Genomic DNA, 22,229 nt, shown 5'->3' on the forward strand with positions numbered 1-22,229 from the left:
AATTCACCTGAAAGTTAGGTAACTACAGTTAGTTTTTTGGAATAACAAAAAGCAACAACACCGACTAGCAGTATCAAAGTGGCCGTTACCTGGTGTTGTGTTAGGACGTCTAGTGTGTCCGAGTACTGCATGTACCGACGCTTTGGGTTCCCTCTAACTACCTCCACTTCTTGCCAGACGTACAGAGCAGTCGGTCCTACGTCCACATGATTCCATGCCTGTATTGAATAGGATAGTCAGTCACAAGTGCGGCATCAAGTTTGAGGAAAATAAAAAATCGATGCACTTACATGTAAACCGTGAACAACGGGCCTCCCGACTGGCCATCGCTCCCAACACCAAACCTATAGTAGGTGGGAACAACCTCCTAGGTTGGCACCTCCTGTACTGCATCGGCAGGCAATGCAGAGCTAACGATAGATCCATGCTAGGACTACGCTGCCCTAGCTGTACGCTCCTATATTCTCCCATGGCTGGCTCAATATGTTGAGGAAGGCCCAGCTGATGGTGTTACCTGATGTGTCGGGGAACAGGAAGGCGCCTAAGAAGTGCCATAGCCACACCCTAGCATACCTCTCGATCTCCTACTCTAGAGTGTTTGGGTGCAGTGGCGCCCCAAAGTTTTCCGTTATCCAGACCGAACTGACACCGAATGTTTTCCTACAATTTTTGAAGGACAATTACATGAGAGCTGTGGGAACAAAAATAAACATTAAATTAGGCAAAGACAATATGCATCATAAAAGTTATGTACTAAACCCTCCATTTAAATAGCAAAATAATTTGTAGAATATGTAGATCAACGATAGACTTAGACCATAACATATATTTGTGATATAAGAGACCAACCAAAGACTTGCATGTGCTGGTGTCAAAATGGTAAATGTTTGGAACATAGAAATTCTTACTTTGCTCTCTTAGCATCCTCGTCCTCGGGTGGTCTTCTGAAAGGTCCTAATATGGCTAGAGGGGGGGGTGAATAGCCTATTTAAAAATCTACAAATCAACTAGAGCAATTTGATTAGTATGATAAAAAGCGTAATGCAAACTTGCTCTAGCTCTACAAGGGTTGCAAGCCACCTATCCAACAATTCTAGTTGCAATGATTACTTAGGCACACAAACTTGCTATGTAATTACTCACTAAGAGCTCTCAACCTTGCTACTCTAAAGAGCTCAACTAGATGAATATAAATAATAAAGCAAGCTCTCAATTCTAATTACACTAAAGAGCTTGTGTCAACTAGTTTGCAAGAATGTAAATAAGTGAGTAGAGTGATTATACCGACGTGTAGGGGATGAACCAATCACAAGATGAATATATAGCCAATCACCGGAAGAATGCCAAAGACAAGAGACAATCGATTTTCTCCCGAGGTTCACGTGCTTGCCAACACGCTACGTCCCCGTTGTGTCGACCAACACTTGGTGGTTCGGCGGCTAAGAGGTGTTTCACAAACCTCATCCACACGATTGGACACCGCAAGAACCGACCCACAAGTGAGGTAACTCAATGACACGAGCAATTTACTAGAGTTATCTTTCGGCGCTCCGCCGGGGAAGGTACAACTCCCCTCACAATCACCGAAGGCGGCCACGAACAATCACCAACTCGTGCCGATCCTTCACCTCTGCTCCAACCGTCTAGGTGGTGGCAACCACCAAGAGAAACAAGCGAAATCCGCAGCGCAACACGAATACCAAGTGCCTCTAGATGCAATCACTCAAGCAATGCACTTGGATTCTCTCCCAATCTCACAATGATGATGGATCAATGATGGAGATGAGTGGGAGGGCTTTGGCTAAGCTCACAAGGATGCTATGTCAATGAAAATGTGCAAGAGATGTCCCTTGAGCCGGCCATGGGGGTATAAATAGAGCCCCCATCAAATAGAGCCGTTGTACCCCTTCACTGGGCAAAACACGCTCTGACCGGACGCTCTGGTCATACCGACCGGATGCTGGCCCTCAGCGTCCGGTCGCCCGATGGACGCCACGCGTCACCAGCTTCAAACGCTGTTCGTCAGATTTCAACGGCTACGAAGCTGACCGGACGCTCCGGTCAAAACTGACTGGACGCTGAAGCCCCAGCGTCCGGTCGTTTCCAGTAAGCTCCTCGAGGCATGTTTTTTCGACCGGACACGTCCGGTCCATCTTGACCAGACGTAGACCAGTGTCCGGTGCTCAACCCCAGCGACTGTGCCGTCTGACAGCTCGACCGGACGTAACCCTTCAGCGTCCGGTCGCTGAGTGACCCAACGTCCGGTCAGTAGACCGACGCTAGCATCATTTCGACCAACTCCATTTCAACTCTAACTTCTTCACCCTTGCTTAAGGGACCCAAACCCATCTCAACCCTGCAAACACCTTGTGCACATGTGTTAGCATATTTTCACAAATATTATCAAGAATGTTAGCACTCCACTAGATCCTAAATGCATATGCAATGAGTTAGAGCATCTAGTGGCACTTTGATAACCGCATTCCAATACGAGTTTCACTCCTCTTAATAGTACGGCTATCTATCCTAAATGTGATCACACTCACTAAGTGTCTTGATCACTAAAACAAAATGGCTCCTACATTTTATACCTTTGCCTTGAGCCTTTTGTTTTTCTCTTTCTTTTCCAAGTTCAAGCATTTGATCATCACCATGCTATCACCATTGTCATGATCTTCGCCATTGCTTCATCACTTGGAGTAGTGCTACCTATCTCATAATCACTTTGATAAACTAGGTTAGCACTTAGGGTTTCATCAATTAACCAAAACCAAACTAGAGCTTTCATCTTCTGCCATAGAACTGCTCCACCAAGTCCATCCAGTGATCATTATCAAGGATCCCAGTCACTAGAAGACCCCCCAACCATAGACATAAAATCATCTTCATGTTCTGCATCATGATAGTCATCTCACCGCAAGGAAGGTGAAAGGTGTGGGTCTCTGGCCTCCACCTGTGGGTTTTTAATTCAATACAAGAAATTTTTTAATTCAAACAATGAGATAAATCAATAGTTTGTACTGTCGCAAACGTGTATCATATCATACCTATCGACAACAGCAGAGAGAAGTGTAGGGTCAAGGATATGTAGCCCAGTGTTGAAGATGTGGACGATCTCAAGGAAGCCGGCACACTGTATGTACAACCGGTATCGCTCGTCCCAGCGGTGCGACTAGTGCGTGCATAGTCTAAGAGGTACCAAGTCCTCCTGAACCTCCAACAGACGCTTGGCTCAGTGGTCTTTGTCGTATTGCACCTCAAGAATGGGGTACTATGGATGATGATCCCCCATCCTGGTTCAAATTTCAAATGTATATGTTAGAACAAACATTAAGAGTACTATAATTTGATGGAACATTAGTGCATACAAACAAAGTAAATCTAAAAGGAATAAATTATTATGCAAAATTACAGAATAAACATATATCATAACAAACATAGCTCCAAAGTTCCAATGTACTAACATAGTAGTTTTAAATAGCAAATCAAATAATTAACATTAATATAATAAAATGTATGCTATATGCACCTACTGCCCTTGCCTTCTATGCCTGCTAGCCTTGTGACTAGGTTCTTTGCAAACGGAGCAAAGATTCCTACCACGGGTCTCGTTAAAGTCTCCCCCTCTGTATATGTCTTCGCCGTACCCTCTCATAGCGTCCATGTCCCCCTTGAGTCGCTTCTTCTTCCTCCTACCCTTGCCTACCTTCATTAGATCTAGATGCGGCATGTAGTCATAACCATGATAAGGTGGCCACTGTATTGGGTCAAGGTATGGCTCGAAGCTCCTCTCCCAAATACTAACGGTGTTCGAACAGAGATACAAGGGTGACATATATGGTAGATCCTCATAGTTATACCCGCGAACCCTGTAGGACGTGATCATATGAGAGCAAGGGGCATGCATGATCTGAGGGACGTTGCAACCGCACTCTACTTTTTCAAGATCAACTCGGTAGTTTTGTCCACCATAATGTTCGCCGCCTAAGCTTGTGCCACCCTAGCCCTGTACACTAAAGATATGGCGGCGGGGTCCATATGGCTCGGCGGTGTGCTACTTGGCCAATTCCTCAGCCTCCTTCAAATGTTCTGCTCTGGCCTTTCCAAAATGCCCCTACTCAGCTATATTCCTTTGTGCAAGTTTTCACCTCTTGACAAAATATTCGTTGCACTTATGAAAGGAGAACTCAACAATTCCAGACATAGGCAACGATCGAACTCCAGTGAATACATGGTTGAAAGACTCCGAGGAGTTAGTGGTCATGATGCCATACATGAACCCCTCTCATCATATGCTAATGCCCACTGAGCCTTCTGTTCCATCTATGCCTCTAACCAGGTCTTTCTCGCTTCATTTTGCATCTTGTCTAGTTCTCTCTTTGTCTCCTTGAACTGGTGCTCTATACGTACACAACATAGAGCCTTTACCTTGTCACATACCTCCTTCTTCCTCTGACGCCGCCTAAAATTAGCGGCAAAGTGTCTCATGCACCATCTATGCACTAGAGGCGGGAACCCATCTATATGCTCAGCTACAGCATTAAGAAGCCCTGGGTGATGGTCTGAGATCAAACATATAGTGCGAGATGGGCCAAGCACTTGTACATGTAGAAGCTGCATGAACCATGACCACGATTCATTGTTCTCTTCCTCTGCCAAAGCAAAAGCCATGGGTACTATCTGGTCCTCAGGATCAACAACAACAGCCATCATCAAGGTGCCCCTGTACTTTCCTGTCAGGAAAGTGTCATCAACAAGTACGACTGGCCGACAAAACTAGAATGCATGTTCCGTTTACGCGAATGACCAGAACACACAATAGAGGACATGCCTCAACGGGTCCCGAAAATACATTCCTCCGGTGTCCACAAACCATTTCAAGCAGGGTTGTAGTAATGCATTGCACATAAGATGTGGGGCACCCTGTTGTACGCTTCCTCCCAACTACCCCAACGAATCGCCAGGGCAATTTGCTTAGCATGCCAAGCCTTTCCGTACTTCACATCATACTTAACGAATTCATATATGGACTGTTGTAAAGAAGACTTCAAAATATCGTTATCGTCATCAACGAGCCCCAATATACGATGGGCAAGGTAACGTGCAGTGAGCTGTTGATGATTTTTCTTCACCCTATTTGTTAGGCAAGTGTGGGGTTCGACAACTTTACTTATCCTCCATTTACCATCACTCTATCTCTTTCATGCATTTAACCTCCACATACAACCGTTTTTACATATCATGTGGTACCTCAACTCCTGGTCCGAATGAGTGACGATGTATGACCTATTGTGATACACAACATAGTCTTAAAGGAAGAGCTTCATCTCTGACATTATATTGAATATCACCCCCTTCCTAAGGATTTCTTTCTCATGGTCATACAATGATTTCCTATACATCTAGAGACCGATGTCACAAACTGCCATATCCGTCATGCTAACATCCCTATAATTCAGAACACCCCTAAAAGGTACATTCATCGACCTTAGTTGCTCAAGCTCAGTCGCTGTGTAAGGTGGTGGTAGAACATATTGTTGCGCTTCACTAATTCTGCCCCATGAATCATAGGGGGTATCATCTGCTGGCAAATCTGTGACTAGTCTACCCTGAGCCTAAATAGCATGCAAAACCTTAGTTGGTACTGGTAATGGCATACCGTGAACAGGTACTGGCATGGCATCAACCGGTATGGGCATAGCATGTCTATCTCCCTGGTCATCATCTGAATCATCCGAATCACTGCTAACTACATCACTGATCCTATTCTCCTCCTCCTGCTCCTCCTTTTCTAGTTCAAACTCATTTACATCGAAGTCATTGCTTATACAACCTACTTGACTTGAATGAAACTGCTCCTGCGTCAACTGACCGTCCAAATCCATGTTACCCTGAGTTGCTTCCCCTTCGACCCCCAATTCTTGCTCATTGCCTCCAACACCATCAATGAACGGCCCGTCCAGGACACCCTGCATCATGTACCCATTCTCCACCACCACCTCAGTCATGGGCACATTGGAACCTTGGAGCACCCTAGTGTAGCGGGACTAGTGAGCAGGGTCGCACAAGGGCATCAGGACATAGTGTGCCCTAGTCTTCCCAGTATCAAACCTCCCCTTCAGTGTGAAATCACCGCCAAACTTTACATTCAAACGGACACAAAGGTCGTTGAAGCTAGGAGGTTCATCAAACCATTCCAATTCTTCTTCCATATCCTCAAACATACTATCTTTTCTCCTAACACTTCCTCCGTAAAAAACTCTAACGCAATAATCCATCTACAAAAGTATTTCAAAAAACTTCATCAAGTCATCGAAATCGTCGTACGTACTGTCCATAGTAATATTAATACATATTCTAACTATAACTATACTAACTAATCTAATATTAACATCTATACAAGACTAACTACAACAACTAATTATACTAAATACAATAACTAACTAGACTCACTAACTATACTAACAAAACTAACTAACTTTACTAACTATACTAACTAAACTCACTAACTTTACTAACTATACTAACTATACTAACTTTACTTATTGTACTAACTTACTATACTAACAATGTCAACTCAATCAACAAATACACTAGAGGAGTACCTCACAGCAGCGGCGCTCGTCCTAGCGGCAGCAACGTGCGCTCGTCCTCACGGCGGCGGCACGCTAGACCAGGCTGGGAGGCGCGGACACTGGCCTCGGCGGCGGCGGGTGGACACGGGATAGAGAGAGGGGTGTGCGAAAGTTGGGAGCGGTGTACAACGGCGACGCGACAGTGAGGACGGCGGCGGCAGTGGCGGGCGCGGCAATGAGGGCGGCAACACGACAGTGAGGACGGTGGCGGGTGCGGTCGGCGTCCGTGGCACGGCGGGCAGCCGCCGTGCGTGGCCGGAGGGCGTGGTGGGTGGCCTTGATGCGTGGCGCATCACAGCCACACCCGGATCGGTGGCGCGGTAGGGCTGGCCACGTCACCGGTCAGTGCCCTGTCGCAGCCACGTAAGCAGCCTCGCCGCGCCCCATGCATGGCGCGGCAGCGTTAATTCACCGCGTCATGCGAATAGGCACGGCTAAAAGTGTTAGATTTAAAAAAAAAATAAACAGTGTTAGTTTTAAAATTAGTTTAAAAATATGTAAAAAATAAAAAAATTTCTCAATCCAACCGCATCGGCCGTCGCCAAAGCTGAGCACGGACGCTGTAGTAGGTTTGGAAATACAATAGCCATCTTAACTAGGCATGTCATGGTACAACTCTGAAATCTGCATGTTTCTGTTATTTTTTCGCTTCACAGTGAAAATTAACATGATGTCTTGCATGTTTCTAACAGTCAGCTATTAGTATTTCAAATAATCACGTTCAACATGACAGAATCAGTGTGGAGATAGATCCTTTCTTCATCAAAGAGAAATTAGATGATGGCATGCTAGAGCTAAGTCATGTAAATTTGAGTGGTCAAATAGCTGACTGTTTGACAAAAGGCTTAGGACTTACGAGTAAAAGAATATAATTTAGCATAAAACAAGAAGGGAATGACACATATATCTATCACTAGGGATGAAAACGGTACGGATATTTTTCGATCGTATTCGAAACCGAATCCGTTTAGAGGGGTTGAGATCTGTCCGTATCCGAGTCCGGATATCCAACATCCGATACCGTATCCGTATCCGAATACTCAAATCGTATATTTATGATGTCGATATCCAATTGTATCCTATCCGACATAGTCGACACTATCCGTATTCGAATTCGAATCCGGACAAAAATATAAAAACAAATATAATATCGGTGATATCTGTCCGTATCCGATCCATTTTCATCCCTATCTATCACCCATTTTGAGGGAGGTGTTGGGCCATGTTTATGTAATAATCCCAGCCCAAAACAATATATATATGTATATATATCAAGACAAGAAATAAAGGCCCCGTTTGGCCCAATACAATATATATGTATATATATCACGACAAGAAATAAAGGTCCCGTTTGGCACATCTGTTTTTTTATGTTTTAGCTTCACAAGCAGCTTTTTATGAAGCTGAGCTGTTTTTTACTCCGTTTGACAAAACAGCTTTACAGGAGGACCAAAATGGCAAAATGACTACAATGCCCTTTCCTTTTTTTTTTCTATTTCTTCCCATCTCTCGGCGGCCGTGCCTCCACCCTGCGCCGGCGGCCACTTTGGTCCTCATGTGAAGCTGTTTTGCCAAACGGAGTAAAAAAAAACAGCTCAGCTTCATCAAAAGAGCTGCTTGTGAAGCTAAAATACAAAAAAGCAGCTTCACTAGTGAAGTTGAGCTGTGCCAAATGGGGCCATAGTGTTTGGCAAAAAAACAGCTCATGAAAAGGCTGTTGTGAGCTGTGCCAAACAGGCCCAAAGTGATTCAAGAGTTTTCCCCCAAATTGCACGTGTTCTATCAACGCACTGTTCGTTTGGGCTTATTTGGCTGATGAGCCATGGCTGAAAGTATTGTTGGCTGATTTGGTGTGAGAGAAAAGTACTGTTCGTTGGCTAAAAAAGTACGGCTTATAAGTCAAACAAGCCCAAATGAATAGGGCGTAAATTGGTCTGCATTTGTTCTTAAACAGATATCTTTTTTGTTGGAAGTTGCCAGCAAAACAAGGTGACATAATACAGCATGCAACGTGGGACCCTGGAGGTTGAAGTTTAAGCTGAAATCTCGGAAGAGACCTACAGATCCAAATATTAAGGTTGTTCAGTGCATCTTCAAATTAAGGTTCGTCCTTTTCTTATTTGACAGCAAAGGCAGCAGGAAGTTCTGCAAAGCCCAGCCATCCTATTATATCATCCTAATTAATGCACGATCACACCAGGTAGAAATTAAAATTAATAACTAACAATTATGTTATCCATGGCGAATGATGTAGACCGTCATTGTAAGCATCTTGATGTCGTCCTTGGTCAGCTGGAATAGGCAGATGTCGTCGAGTTTGAGGCGGTTGTCGCGGACAAAGCCAAGCCAGCCTTTACTGAACATCTACGCATGCATCTTCACCTTCCATGCCGAGCTCTTCCCGTTCCTCATGAGCGTCGCGGTGTTAGGCTGCTTTGCACAAAAAAAATCATAACATTGTTATATTAGATTGGATGAAGATAAACTTTGCATCAACATTGTAGAGTTTAAAGAGATATACAACTTTGTAGTTAACAACTTTTATGTCGAGATGGTTTACAAGTCCAAATACCGTAACAAACCTGAAATCTCGGAAGAGACCTACAAATCCAAATATAATAACAATATATGGGCAGCTTCGCGCCATTCAGCTATGTTGTCGAAATTTGATTGCTGAATTTGCTGAGCTACATTGAACTGCTCCTGGCCCGAAACAAGCTTCCACACTTCTCGAACGTATGGGCAGTGCAGGACAAGTGAGGTCCGGTCTCCATTAGTCCACCGCACATATAGCACAATTAACTTGGTGTGGCCACAATAGAAAATATGATTCTAGGGTTATATAGCACACGAATTAGTGTTTATAAAATTTCGGATTTTTCTTTCATCGACCGCTGAAATTACCTAAAATTCCAGGGTTCAAAATCCGAAATTCCAGGGTTAAAAATTTCACGAATTTCGGTTGCAGCAGTTAAACCTATTAGCAACCAGAAATCTCGGAAGAGACCTACAGATCCAAATATATGACAATATATTGTAACAAAGGATATTCAGTGCATCAAAAAATTAAGGTTCGTCCTTTTCTTATATCACAGCAAAGGCAACATTTAGTATTGCAGCATGAAGTTCTGGAAAGCAGCATTCTATTATTATCCTAATGCCACGATCGAACCAGCTGGTAGAAACTAACAATGTTAGACATGGCGAATGATATAGACCGTCATTGTAAGCATCTTGATGTCGTCCTTGGTCAGCTGGAATAGGCAGATGTCGTCGAGTTTGAGGCGGTTGTCGCGGACAAAGTCACGCCAGCCTTTACTGAACATCTGCGCATGCATCTTCACCTTCCATGCCGCGCTATTCCCGTTCCTCACGAGCGTCACGGTGTGCTCCCCGTGTGGAAGGTACTTGCTGGTGTATTGCTTGCCGAAGTACTGTTTCATTCATGCATACATACATCATACATACATACAATTTGTTAATCAATAGCCACAGGGGGAAAAAAAGGGTTCTTGAGCTGCTTACTAAGACGCAGGTGCCGTTGACAGCAACACTGGTCTTGTTCATCACTGCCACGTAAATGGGAACTTGACACTGAATGCTGCCAACTATATCTTCAACTTTCTTCCTCTGCTCATCAGCCAAATGAGCATGGGCTGACAGAATGTAAAGACCTGCTTCAGAAGGTCCACCAGAATCGTCTGACTCATCATCAGTCCAATGACCTTTGGAATTAGAAGGTCCCGGATCGGCCGGTTCCTCCTTAACACGCGCTATCGGCGTCACCTCCGCCTTTGCTTTGCCATCAGTTGAGTGCACAATCTTAAGATCATTTGCCTTTGACCTCATTGTTTTGCCTCTACTGGAGCTTGTTCCTCCTGCTGGACTAGGACTGTTTCCATTTTTTTCATCATGTAATAATGTACCAACCTTTGACTGATGAATCAGATGAACCATCAGAGTGAACCTTACGCCAGCAGTCTTCAATGGCTGAAAGATGCAGATGTCACCTTCCTGCACATGGTTGTCTTGCACAAAGTGTGACCAAGGCCCCATTAACATATGGCAACTTTTATCTTTTCTGACGTTAAGCCTGGGATGCCACTTCTTGCTCTTGCCTGGCCGCTGAAGCGTCACGACTTGATTTTTGTGTGGGAAGTGCACGGCTGCATAAGCGCTAGGAATTACCTAATTCCAGATGGGAATGGGATGGATCAGCAAATATGACTCGAATTAGACTATATAAGAGGTTCATACAGCTGAGAGTGAGAGCTGACTAAAAAAGGCTGAACATTTGCAGGATTGGATTAGACCAATTTAATTGACAAAAGAGAAGACAGCAGCTTACGAGATTAGGGCCTCGTGTTTTCACATTGCCGGGCTTCATTAGTGCCACAAATACAGTAGTTTCAGGCTGGATTTGCTTGATAAGTGCATCTACTTGCTCCTCTTGTTCATCAGATAGAATACTCATACATGATAAGACATAATCAGGAGCCGCATTTGTCTTAGGATCATCATCAAAACCTGAAGACCATTGATATTCAGCGGTGCCATCAGAATCTGGTCCTGCACATAACTAATATAATTAGTACACAACCAGAATTTGCAACTTCTAGTGACGTGGGGTTTACCTAGTGTTTAGCATTCAATATTTAGTATGGAATATGGCCTTTTTCCTAACAAATGCCTCCTAGTGAGGATTCCCATGTGCGGATTGGTGGTAGTGTTCTTATAACTACTTATTGTACTAGGAGAACTCCATCATTTTGGTAGTGTAAAAGCCGCTAGGAAAAAACAAACAAACAAATAAAAGGTCTTTTAGATAAATCAAACCAAAGCTCATTGCACACAGGCATATTTAACAAAAAGAAATTATTTTCATGCAGGTATAAGGCAGCCAACAATTATTATAACATAATAACCTGATTCCTCAGACGAAGAGGCTGATGTTGTGGTAATCCTTGCAGCTTTTCTACGTTGACTTGGACAATCCCTCTGACAGCTAGAGACTCTCTTACGAACTCTTGATGATTTGTCGGCATGGTCATGGGACCTATCTGAAACATCAACACAATCCGTGTCTCGTTCTTGGATGTTACTAGAACTGATTCTGATCCCATCGCAGGGAAAGACTTTCTCACATCCATCAGGATCGATTATCAGAACCTTAAAACGGGCCTTCTCAATGTGCTGGAACAGCAACGAGTCATTCTCTTCTATGGGATGGGCATCGATAAATGCTTTCCATCCACACTGGGGGAGCGTCTTGTTCATGTACTCCGTGCCCTTGACAGCATAAACACTACCGTCAGGGAATTCGATGTCGATGCTCTCTGAGATCTCTCCTCCAAATTGGTTCATGAACCTGGCAGGCATTGTCTGCACCAAGAACAGTGAAACAAATATAATGCATATATCTTTATACAGAGCAATCCAAGCATCAGAGAGCAAGCGTTGTCTAATTATGTTTTCTGTTGCATTGTTTTGCAATTCACTGATGAAAAGTAGGTTTGAAATTCAGGAATGTAATTGATTTCACTTGCTCAATTAATCACGATGTATGGTTCTAGAATCTTTCAGTTCTGTGTAGCACACAGATTCAGTGAAATTTATGGAAAGGGTAGGCAACTATATACTACTACGAAGATTGAAATCTATCTCCAAATGAAACATGGTAGATAATGAAAATGTATCAGGGCAAAGATATTAAACTTATAGGAAGACTCACCATGCTGTGCCTATAATTAGCAGACATGAGCAAGAGGAAAGACGTCATCTTTCCACGCAAATGATCCATGTACCTTTCGCAACAAGCACAAGATTTCTTCACGTGGGAGCCTTGTCCAGCCATGTTCACTGCAATTTGCAGGATATGTCAGATAGAAATTAGAGTCAACAAATGAACAAATATTCAGTATAACTTGGCGACACCACATTCAAGTTAGAATAGGAGAGAAGATTGCCCTTAACTTAGGACAGATGATTTACGACACAACAAGGGCGGAGCCGAGAAAGAAAAATAAAAGATGACAAAATGAATGTTCAGCATAAACTTATATTGCAGTTTGGCACTACTACTATGTATATGAGATTTTTTCGGTAATGCTATCCCGCACTCGAGTGTTTCTCTCCCTCTCAACACTCGATTTGTTTTCTTCTGCAAATCCGACGTTTCCCCCTCTTCTTTTCCAAGTCAGGCGGCCTTAGGAGCTCGGGTGAGGCAGGCCGGCCAGGCGGTGGGGACAGCGGGAGGGCGGCCTTTAGGTCCTGGCAGCGGGGGAGGCGGGGGCACTCATGACCGGAGCTCGCCACGGAAGGAGGAGGGGGATGGAAAGAAGGAGGCCGCCGCGGCTACGCTAGGGTTTCGCCGGAGCTCCGATAAAACCCTAGCACGACAACGGCGGGGCGAGGAGGAAGATGAACGGTGAACAATCGAATCGAGTGTTTTGCCCTCCCCAAACACTTGAATGTACTTTTCACTGAAGAACGGGTAGGAATCTGCAGAAGATGTCATGATTTGCTTTCCTGGCAACTAGCAGTCCCAAGATACAACACAATAGATGAGCACCGAATTTTAACATTTGTTATATATCCCCACAACCTGAGGAAATGAAATGTCAAATGAATGGTGCAGAGCAATACCTAAGTATCAACCAAGCTTTGCAAACATTCCTCACACTGGCCAGGATCGCAGCTTCATAGTTGCATTTCTATCTATTCTGTGGAGACAAAAGATAGACAGGAGGCCAGAAGTCGAAAGCGTTTGATGAACTCCCACGCGTGCGTTTTATGTGTGGTCGACTGGTGAGAGTTCGGTGATCAGTTGTGTTGTAATGCAGCGGCCAAGTGCTTGATCTTGTCAAATCAAAAGCTAAAAAATGAATCGAACAAAGATCTAACCAAGCACCGGCCAAGATCAAACAAAGCACGCATGACGGTATGAGGAGAAACTGACCGTCACTTGCTGCTTCCACGTTGTCGTTCGGCCACTATCGAAATCCGTCTGGCCGTGCGATATGGAGCGAAAGAGGAACGCTCGTCACTGGAAGACAACAAGCGCCATGCGGGCCTCCAGGATGACGACGAATCAGATCTGCGCCGCCGCTCTTGTTGGAGATTCGGACGCGCCAGCAGGCCTCAACAAACGTGACCCTTTTTTTTTCTCTCCCGTAGCGTCGCTTGATCGGTGGCCTTTCTTTTCTTTTCTTCCTATTTTTCCTCTCCTTCCACTTCCGTAATGGCCGTCATTATTTCCTTTACTTCCTAATTCGTAGTGATTCCGTTACTTCCTTTGACTCCTAGATTGGCGCTTGCCTTCCATTCACCGGTGGGAATAATTTTTTCCGTGTGATTTTTCTGTCAGCAATTTTTATTTTCCCGCGGTTTTTATTTTCTTTACGGGGGACGGGTCGCGGTAAATTTCCTTTCTGCGCCAGGTTGCCATGGATAGCAGAGTGGTTTTGGTGCTGCCAATAGACGTTAATAATTCGTATGTTTTAGTTGTATATAATATATATAGATACTAGGTAGCGTGTTCATGTGTTGCTACGGAAGAACTAAATCTTTTGTACTAAAAACACACGGATCGCACGATAAGATAATAATACTGTTAAATTAAATACCGACGTTAAAGTGACATTTAATTCAAAAAGCAAAGTTCGTGAAATTAACACAGTCACGGAGAGCGCGGCGTCGCAGGCTCACAAACTCTACTCGCCCCGTTCGGCTTGGTGAATCTTGGCTGAAATTGGCTGAAAAACACTGTTCTGGTTAAAATGTTGTGAGAGAAAAACACTGTTCCGGCTAAAAAAAGAAGCCGAACAAGCCGAATATGAGATAAGCCGAACGGGGCTACTGTATAGACTTTTTCGTGATATGGCTAAGATAATATTTTATATCGGCAGAAAGAATTCTGCGATATCCATTTCTTTCATGCGCCAATAAATCCATGAATAAGTTCCGCTGCATCTCCATATAATCCTGTACACACAAGTTCGAGTATATATGTAAATATTAGTGCCTGTCACATGGATAATACTGCGTGTCTTAAAAAATCTCTCATAAAATTTTAAAACAAAGTATATTATACTCACCGTATAAATATGTGTGGCTTTAGGACTATTTCACACAGACATATATTGTAGAATAAGGTATCCACTTGAGTGTCTGTTCCAAGATGATGAATTAGGTGTTGTAATTCTTAATTTCGACACATTTTTCTAGTCAAGGCAACCAATGGTGACACTTTTCTTAGTGGTGCATAACTTTATGGTGCACCTCTTGACTATCTGAGTAAGAACAAGTTAACACTGCAAAGGCTCAGAAAAGCTACTAAGAAGGTCAAGGTTGAGTTTTCCTCCACTATGCATACTAAAACCTATGTCCCCGTTTATCATTGTCGATGCTTTTGATGCAAAGCAATTCAATATTACCATGATCATATATAAGTTTGAGTCTCTTGTGAGCAATCTCACAGAGGGACTCTTATTCTTTATATGATCTGCCTCAAGGATATTGGCAGGACGATGGACCCATGTTGGAATGTCGCACCAAAAAATATCCACGTTTTGTCCACGATTTATTTCTCATAAATACATGCGGGTACTATGATAATACTAACTACACCAAATGAAAGATTAGAGAGAATTTGTATTGCCTCCAGAATGATTTATTTATTAAGTTCTTTGGACTCTACAGGTAGTTTTGAAATATCTGTTTGCATGTCTTACCTCGTATCCTAATTCAAAATTTTGTAGTTTAATTAGAATATGTAGGTGATTGTATATATATAATATTCAATACAAGAATAATCTATGCAAGATCTTGAAAGATTTCTGCAGTGTAAAGACAACTTTGTTTTTCATGCATGCCCATGCTAACGCTACGATAAAAACAAAAAGGACAATATATCAATTAAAAAATAAAAACAAAACTCATGCTCAAAATCAAAAAGATAAATTATGGATGCTTGAATTTTGTCATCCATTATCTACTGCGCGTGCCTATAAAATAGACTGAATAAATAATTAAACATAGATAGAAAACTAAATTAATGAAAGGATCATTGCAAGACATCAATCATCTCACAGCTTTCGACAATATCGCAAAGCTGCTAAAAACTGTAACCGTGCCCTCACCTCAAACATTGTCCAGATAAATGGATTACAATAAAAGAAATGGATATTAGAGATTTCTTCCTATCAATATAAAACATTATCTGAGCCGCATCACGGAAAGGTCTATAAAGTAGAGTTTATGAGCCTGCGACGCCGCACACTCTGTGACTGTGTTAAATTCATAAACTTTGCTTTTTGGATTAAATGGCACTTTAACGTTGGTATTTAATTTTTATAGTATTGTTATCTTATCGTGCGATCCGTGTGTTTTTAGTATAAATTGTTAGTTATCCCGTAGTAATGCACGGACACGCTACCTAGTATAAATATAAAGAATGAAAAAGATGGCAAGAAAGATTGGCATTAGGCCAACTCCTTTTGATTCTTTACAAACACATCTCAAAGTTAACATGTGGGATGTGGGCTATGGGCATCAAATCAAAACAACAAAAAGAACATGGATTCGACCGTAAGTAGCATTGGCCCTCATTTTTTTTGAAAAAAAGAAAGGTACTGCAGAGTTATATGATTGTCAATCTTATCAGCACTATCAATTTTTGGCAACTATAGAACTCAACCAAGACACCCATTGAAGTGCTACATCCCTAGCTCGCAACCCAATTAAGAGTAAGTTCTCGCAAGCCTAACCCCCCAGCCATTATTAAACTGCATGAAGGGCTCCGAAATGAAGACCACTATTTGAAAAAAGAGTAAATGATTATTGTTTCCTTCCATGCATGATTATTGTTTCCTTCCATGCATGATTATTGTTTCTTTCCATGCATTATTGTTTCCTTCCATGCATGATTATTGTTTACTTTCATGCATAATTATTGTTTCCTTCCATGCATATAGCCTCAGGTGATCCATTTGTTTCCTTCAAAGTAGACGGGGATCACAGGGACGATAGTTTCTTTTTCTATCACGCAGGGTACCGCACGGGGTGGATAGATGGACGAACTAAAACAAATATCGCACCAAAAGATGTCCACGCTTTATTCTTTTTAGTTATAGGAGAGTAGGAGATAGAAGATAGCGAAGAGATATAAATGGAGAAGAGATAAGGGGAGACTAAAGACCAGAAATTACCTACGTAGTTAAACGGGAGGCCGCAATGCAAGGGAAATTATTATGGGAGGCCGTGAGCATCTCTAAGAGTTCCCTAAATTCTCTCCTAATCCTTGGTTTTTAAAAAGATTAGAAAAAAACTCTCTCCAACAACTCCTAATACTTCTTCCAAAAATTTATGCACTTGGGAAATCTTCCCCCGTTCCGCGTAACTTTATGCGGACGCAACCTCGCATGGATATGGCTTCCCGCTCGGCGTCCTTCTTCTAGCGATTTCTTTTGCCGCGAGTCTCTCCTTCCCGCCGCCACAGAGCCTCGTTAAGTACACGAACGTCTTGCACTCTTGCGCATGTCGCGGAGGCTCGTGAGGTACACCACCGCCTTCCGCTCGCCTCCCAGTGGCCACATGGGTGACAACTTGGCGTCGCGACCCTTGATTCGCGTCCATTTGATCTTCTCTTGGAACGCGATGATGCGGGCACGGACAAGGCCGGAAAGCTCTGGAATGTCGCCGGTGGCATGTCACATGCATCCGCGTCCTCCCACAGCTGCTGCCTGGGTGTCTTGTTTTTAGCGGCATGGTTGTTGTAGCTCTTCATCTACTCCACCGACAACGTCGTGTGCCTACACGAGCCCGAGTGGCGAGCGCTGCCGGCGAGGCCGAGGGTGCCGAGAATAGATACGGTCCTCAGCCGCAGCCGGTGGTGGTCGAAGGAGGGCAGCGGGAAGCTCTGGCGCGATACAAAACTATATTCAAGTACCATTTGCTCCTGTGTATATGTGTATATTCAAGTAATGCTCTTGGCCGGCTACACGCCTGCTTGCATGCTCCTGTTTGCATGGCACTGTTTGCTGGCGCAAGGTGAAGCTGCTGCTTGCTTGGTGCCGTCTCCGCTTGCCTAGGCGGCAGCAAGCTGGCTGGGGTGGCCCGGTGGTGGCGGCGGCGGCTGGGAGTTGGCGGCGGCGGTAGGGAGGTTGCAGCGTGAGAAAGGGTTCGGCGCACCCCTTGCAGTCCGCGACAAAAAAAAGTCGAGAAAAAATTGATGTGGGACTCAAATTTAATTTTTTGAAAGTCATTTATTGGAAACTGTTGGAGATGCCCTTCTTTTTTCCTTCCAATATACCTTTTTAGAAGTTTGGAAACTGCATGTTTTTAGGAGGAAAAAATAAGAAACTCTTGGAGATGCTCTAAGGAGAGAAAGATATTGGGAAAAGAAAAATGTGTACGAGAAAGGAAAGAAAAATATGTTGGAAAGTGAGAATGTCGTATTTTAGAATAAAATTTGAATTATATAAGATCAAGTAATTTGTGATGGATGGAGTATATTTGTATCTTAGATCTTGCACGGTTACACTCTAGGAGTTAAGGCATCGCATAATTAAATCTGAGCCATCGATTTTTTTTAAGAGAAATATTTTATATTTAACAGAGGTTATAAAATGATCGGAGGTGCGTTACAGGTTGGATTTAATGTGGGCCTGACCTATATATTATTCAACTAAATCATATAAATTTTAAGATAATATTAAATGCGAGGTGCAATAAAATGATAGATTGAATATAGTTTATGACTGAACTTGTAACGGCCATGGTTATGGCTGTTAGAAAGTAGAGTGAGCGAGCGGGATCGATAGATGCAAATGATTATCTGTTGTATTCCAATGAACAATATGTACATATATATACAGAGCCTATGTGGACAGTTACAAGTGTGAAAGAGAGAGGGTGAAAAGTCACCCCTTGGATTAATCCCTAATTGAGCACTAAATAATAATTCTCAACACTCCCCCTTATCAATTAGCTCCTTGTAGTCTTTACTCTTCATCTATTATGCATCTTTATGAATCTTTGGAAAAACCAAAGTAATATCGGTATATCAGGCAAAATTCCTTAAAACTCAGTGGTAAAAAATAAGAAGAAACACCATGATATACAATCACCAATGTTATTAGACCCTTTGAGATACACCCAAAGCCTTAGTCTAAAAACACCTTTACCATAGGGTCAATATGCTTCAAATATCATCTTCCAAAAACCTCGGTGGGAAAAATTAGATGATATAGCATATACCTTTGTGTTGACATTGCCTCATCAAAAACTTTATATGAGAAACCATAAATGGAAAACTCACACAAAGAAAAGAATACAGTGCATCTTATGTCCCAATATCGTCCACCAAAAAACCCTTGTGGGGAAAAATAGATGATATGACATAACTTTGTGTTGATATTGCCTCATTAAAAACTTTATATGAGAAACCCAAAAGGAAAAACTCATACAAAGAAAAGAGTGCAATATGATGTTTGTAACAAGTTATTAATCAGAGAGACACTCCCTCTGATATTTGCAAATCTTAAAGTAAATTCATACCAATGCACTCAACACATACGAAATGTGGAGTATGATAGACTTTGTGAATATCTCTGCGAGATTATCACAATACTTAGTTTGCAAATGTTCATATGCCCATATTACTTATGGAACGGAACCATCTTAGTGCTAAAATATTGCATTAAGTATAACTTGTCTTTATCTACACCACACAAGTTGCATTACCTTTATATAGAATGACCATTGATTCATAAAATCAACACCACATAACTTCAGTATGTGATATATCATTCTATCAAGCTATACACATTCATGTGAAGCCTTATAAAATACAATGTTAGAATGATTAATGGAATTGATCATTAAATGTCCATTTAAAGACTATTACAAAATGGTCTTTCACATTCATGTAAAGCCTATTTCAATGATCTGGAATTTGAGGATCTTATAGATAACCAGAATCATTATATCCACATAATTAGATCATGGATTACACCAAGACCACATATGCTATTTGAGATATCAAAAGATATTCTTAACTTTAATCCACCAATATTTGGTAGGAGTAGCGTTGCTACTAGATAGCAAATCATTGTAAAAATAATATCTGGTCGGGAACTTTTGCAAGTGTCGATATAGAATTTTGTTCCGTGCTGAGGACACACGCAACAAGCCAGAAGGGTCCGCTCGATAGAACAGATCCGCCTAGCTTCAGCGTAGGGGTGGTCGATCCTGCACGATCCTCCCGAGGCGTGCCAATCAATTTGACTCTATAATTGACAAGGAGAGAAAGTTCATCTGTAATTAAGGGCGGAACTTGCCGGTGTTACCAGATAGTCTCAAATGTACGGCTGTGAGAGCCGATATGAAAGGAAATTTGCTAAATAGCCGATTCCAGTGTATTCATGAGAATAAGTCAGTTAGAGCTCATGGGGTCGTGTGAAGAGAATCAGTTATCATTCAGGATAAACATCATTTAAACGAATATTAATCAATGGCAATAAGATATCAATGATGATTGGGCCATACTGAGCCAATGATTACGAGCAACCGAACTCCTTTTTATATAAAGAAACAATTTAACATCGCTTAATCATTTAATAAAGATAAATCTAATGAACATGTTAGATATCATCTATCACCATGACCAGTGGGGCATGAGGCAGAATCATATAGGTCGTAGAAATAACAATAGACTCGACGACCCTAACTCATTACTAATATCAGTGGGGCATGAGGCAAAATCATGCAGGCCGTAATACAATAACAAGATCATGGGGCTAACACATCTTTCAACTTATCTCTACTTCAATGATCTCGTGATGTGAACTGTTCATGAAAGCATTCGATGAGTTAAACAAGATATAAGGCCGATCCAGATCAATCTCAATCGGGCAGAGTGATATTGTTGTAATTAAATAAGAAATGAAAGCAATAAGTAATATCGGTAACTTAATGAATCTACCAAAGACTACCACTCTAAGATAGAGCCGAGAACTTGACCTTGATCTAATTGAAGCAGTGGGGTGTGAGGCAGAATCACACAGGCCATACTTGAATTAGGCAAGAGTCGATAACTAGCTTATACCAGAGCCGCAGTGGGGGTCGACCGGATCGATATAGCCACACGAACAGAGGTATAAACCATGACGGTACTTACAACAAGCAATGGAGGTCGACACGATCGATGCAGCCGTACTTGCCGAAGAACTCATTGAGATCTACTCTACTCCTACTCCTAAGGGGTGGCTAGAGCTGAAAAAAGTAATTGATTTGTATTTGATTGATTGATTGATCCCTTTACAATAGCCGGGGTTTGGTATTTATACCCGGAGCCTAAAACGAACCCTACTCGAGTACGACTTAATACAATCTTTGGCATAATGAAAACATTCCTAATTTAAGATAACTTGGACTCTAATCTTTTCCTTTTTGTAGAGTCCAACATGTTTTTGTCCTGGCGTCGAGCGTAGCCTCCGTCGTTATCTGTTGGCGCTGTTCGAAGAAAGCCGATTCCTAGATTTTGCATCTGAATTAGCTATTTTTGATCCGCCCGCAACTGATCCCTTGATGATACGATCCTAGGAGCTTCTGGATCCCCGTGATTCTCCTTCCAAATTTTGGTGTAAACACATGCCCCTAATTTTGGGACAAAAGAAATTTTATTCCAAAATTACCATGTCCATGCTCTCGATAGGCCCGTAGTCACGGGTAAGGAATCTTGATGTGGGGTCTATGTTGACGGCCATATCAACTCATGAGCCCATGCTTCAAAACTTTTTTAGAGCATTATTGCTTCATGGGCATTTTGGACTCATCCTTCCAAGCCGGCTATAAAAATGGCTATCCGACCTTGGTGAGACCAAACTCAATGATTTAGCCATCTTCTACTTCTATCTGCCTCCATGGGTGTTTCCGATCCCGCTGGATCCTCCATGGTTTATCCTTTTGCTATGTAGATCTTGAGCGGTTAGGAGAATTCTTGTACATAAGGTGATTGTGTCGCTCATTCTAGCGTCCTGTCAAGCAAGAGGATCAACTATTGCAGTTAGGAGAATTTTTGTGATATCACATGAGTCTTCTCTCCATGCTCGCAAAGCTGTCCTAGTGTTTGTAAGGGCTAAAATGTGCCAACACCTTCCCCTTGTTTACTCCACTGAATGCCCACTAGGAAAGCCATAGGCTTCTTCCCCATAGTTTTCCGATTTATCAAAAAATCGGTTGAATTTATGTTTAGGTGGGCGATTTCCTCTCTCCTTGGGCATAATGTTAGAAATGGGCCAACGCCAACTCACCTCGCAATGGACTTTGGCCTTGTTGAGGCCTGGACTCCCTTCAATCCAAAATAAACTGGATGGGCTGATCTCTGGTAAAATCTCCAAATCTTTTTTAGATCTTTTGTAATTTGAGGAAGCAATAAGTCAAAATCTGTTATTTCTTTGTTATCCGTCTCCTGAACTTCTGAAGTGCCGTTCCGCTTCCATTTCTGATTCCAACCTCACACCCCTGGTGAAATCTATCTCCTCGCCTTCCTAGGCTATATAAATGGGCCTCAGCAATTGATCTAAGGATAAC

The 22,229-nt window shown here is 42.5% G+C and overlaps 1 protein-coding gene across 2 annotated transcripts; it reads right to left on the reverse strand.

The window, feature by feature from the left end:
* Positions 1-9,695: 9,695 nt before the first annotated feature.
* Positions 9,696-13,719, reverse strand: LOC136482552 (B3 domain-containing protein Os03g0620400-like). Of its 2 annotated transcripts, none has more exons than XM_066479771.1 (6): positions 13,594-13,719; positions 12,367-12,494; positions 11,561-12,017; positions 10,984-11,204; positions 10,161-10,823; positions 9,696-10,069 (listed from the first exon to the last, which is right to left on the reverse strand). In XM_066479771.1, the coding sequence occupies exons 2-6, from the start codon at positions 12,487-12,489 to the stop codon at positions 9,830-9,832; spliced, it is 1,704 nt and encodes a 567-aa protein (XP_066335868.1). In that variant the 5' UTR covers positions 12,490-12,494; positions 13,594-13,719; the 3' UTR covers positions 9,696-9,829. The 2 variants fall into 2 exon arrangements, with proteins under 2 accessions (XP_066335868.1, XP_066335873.1); XM_066479776.1 differs by lacking the exon at positions 13,594-13,719 and adding an exon at positions 13,281-13,560.
* Positions 13,720-22,229: the final 8,510 nt, after the last annotated feature.

Source organism: Miscanthus floridulus, chromosome 1 (assembly GCF_019320115.1).
Source record: "Miscanthus floridulus cultivar M001 chromosome 1, ASM1932011v1, whole genome shotgun sequence".
NCBI lineage: Eukaryota > Viridiplantae > Streptophyta > Magnoliopsida > Poales > Poaceae > Miscanthus > Miscanthus floridulus.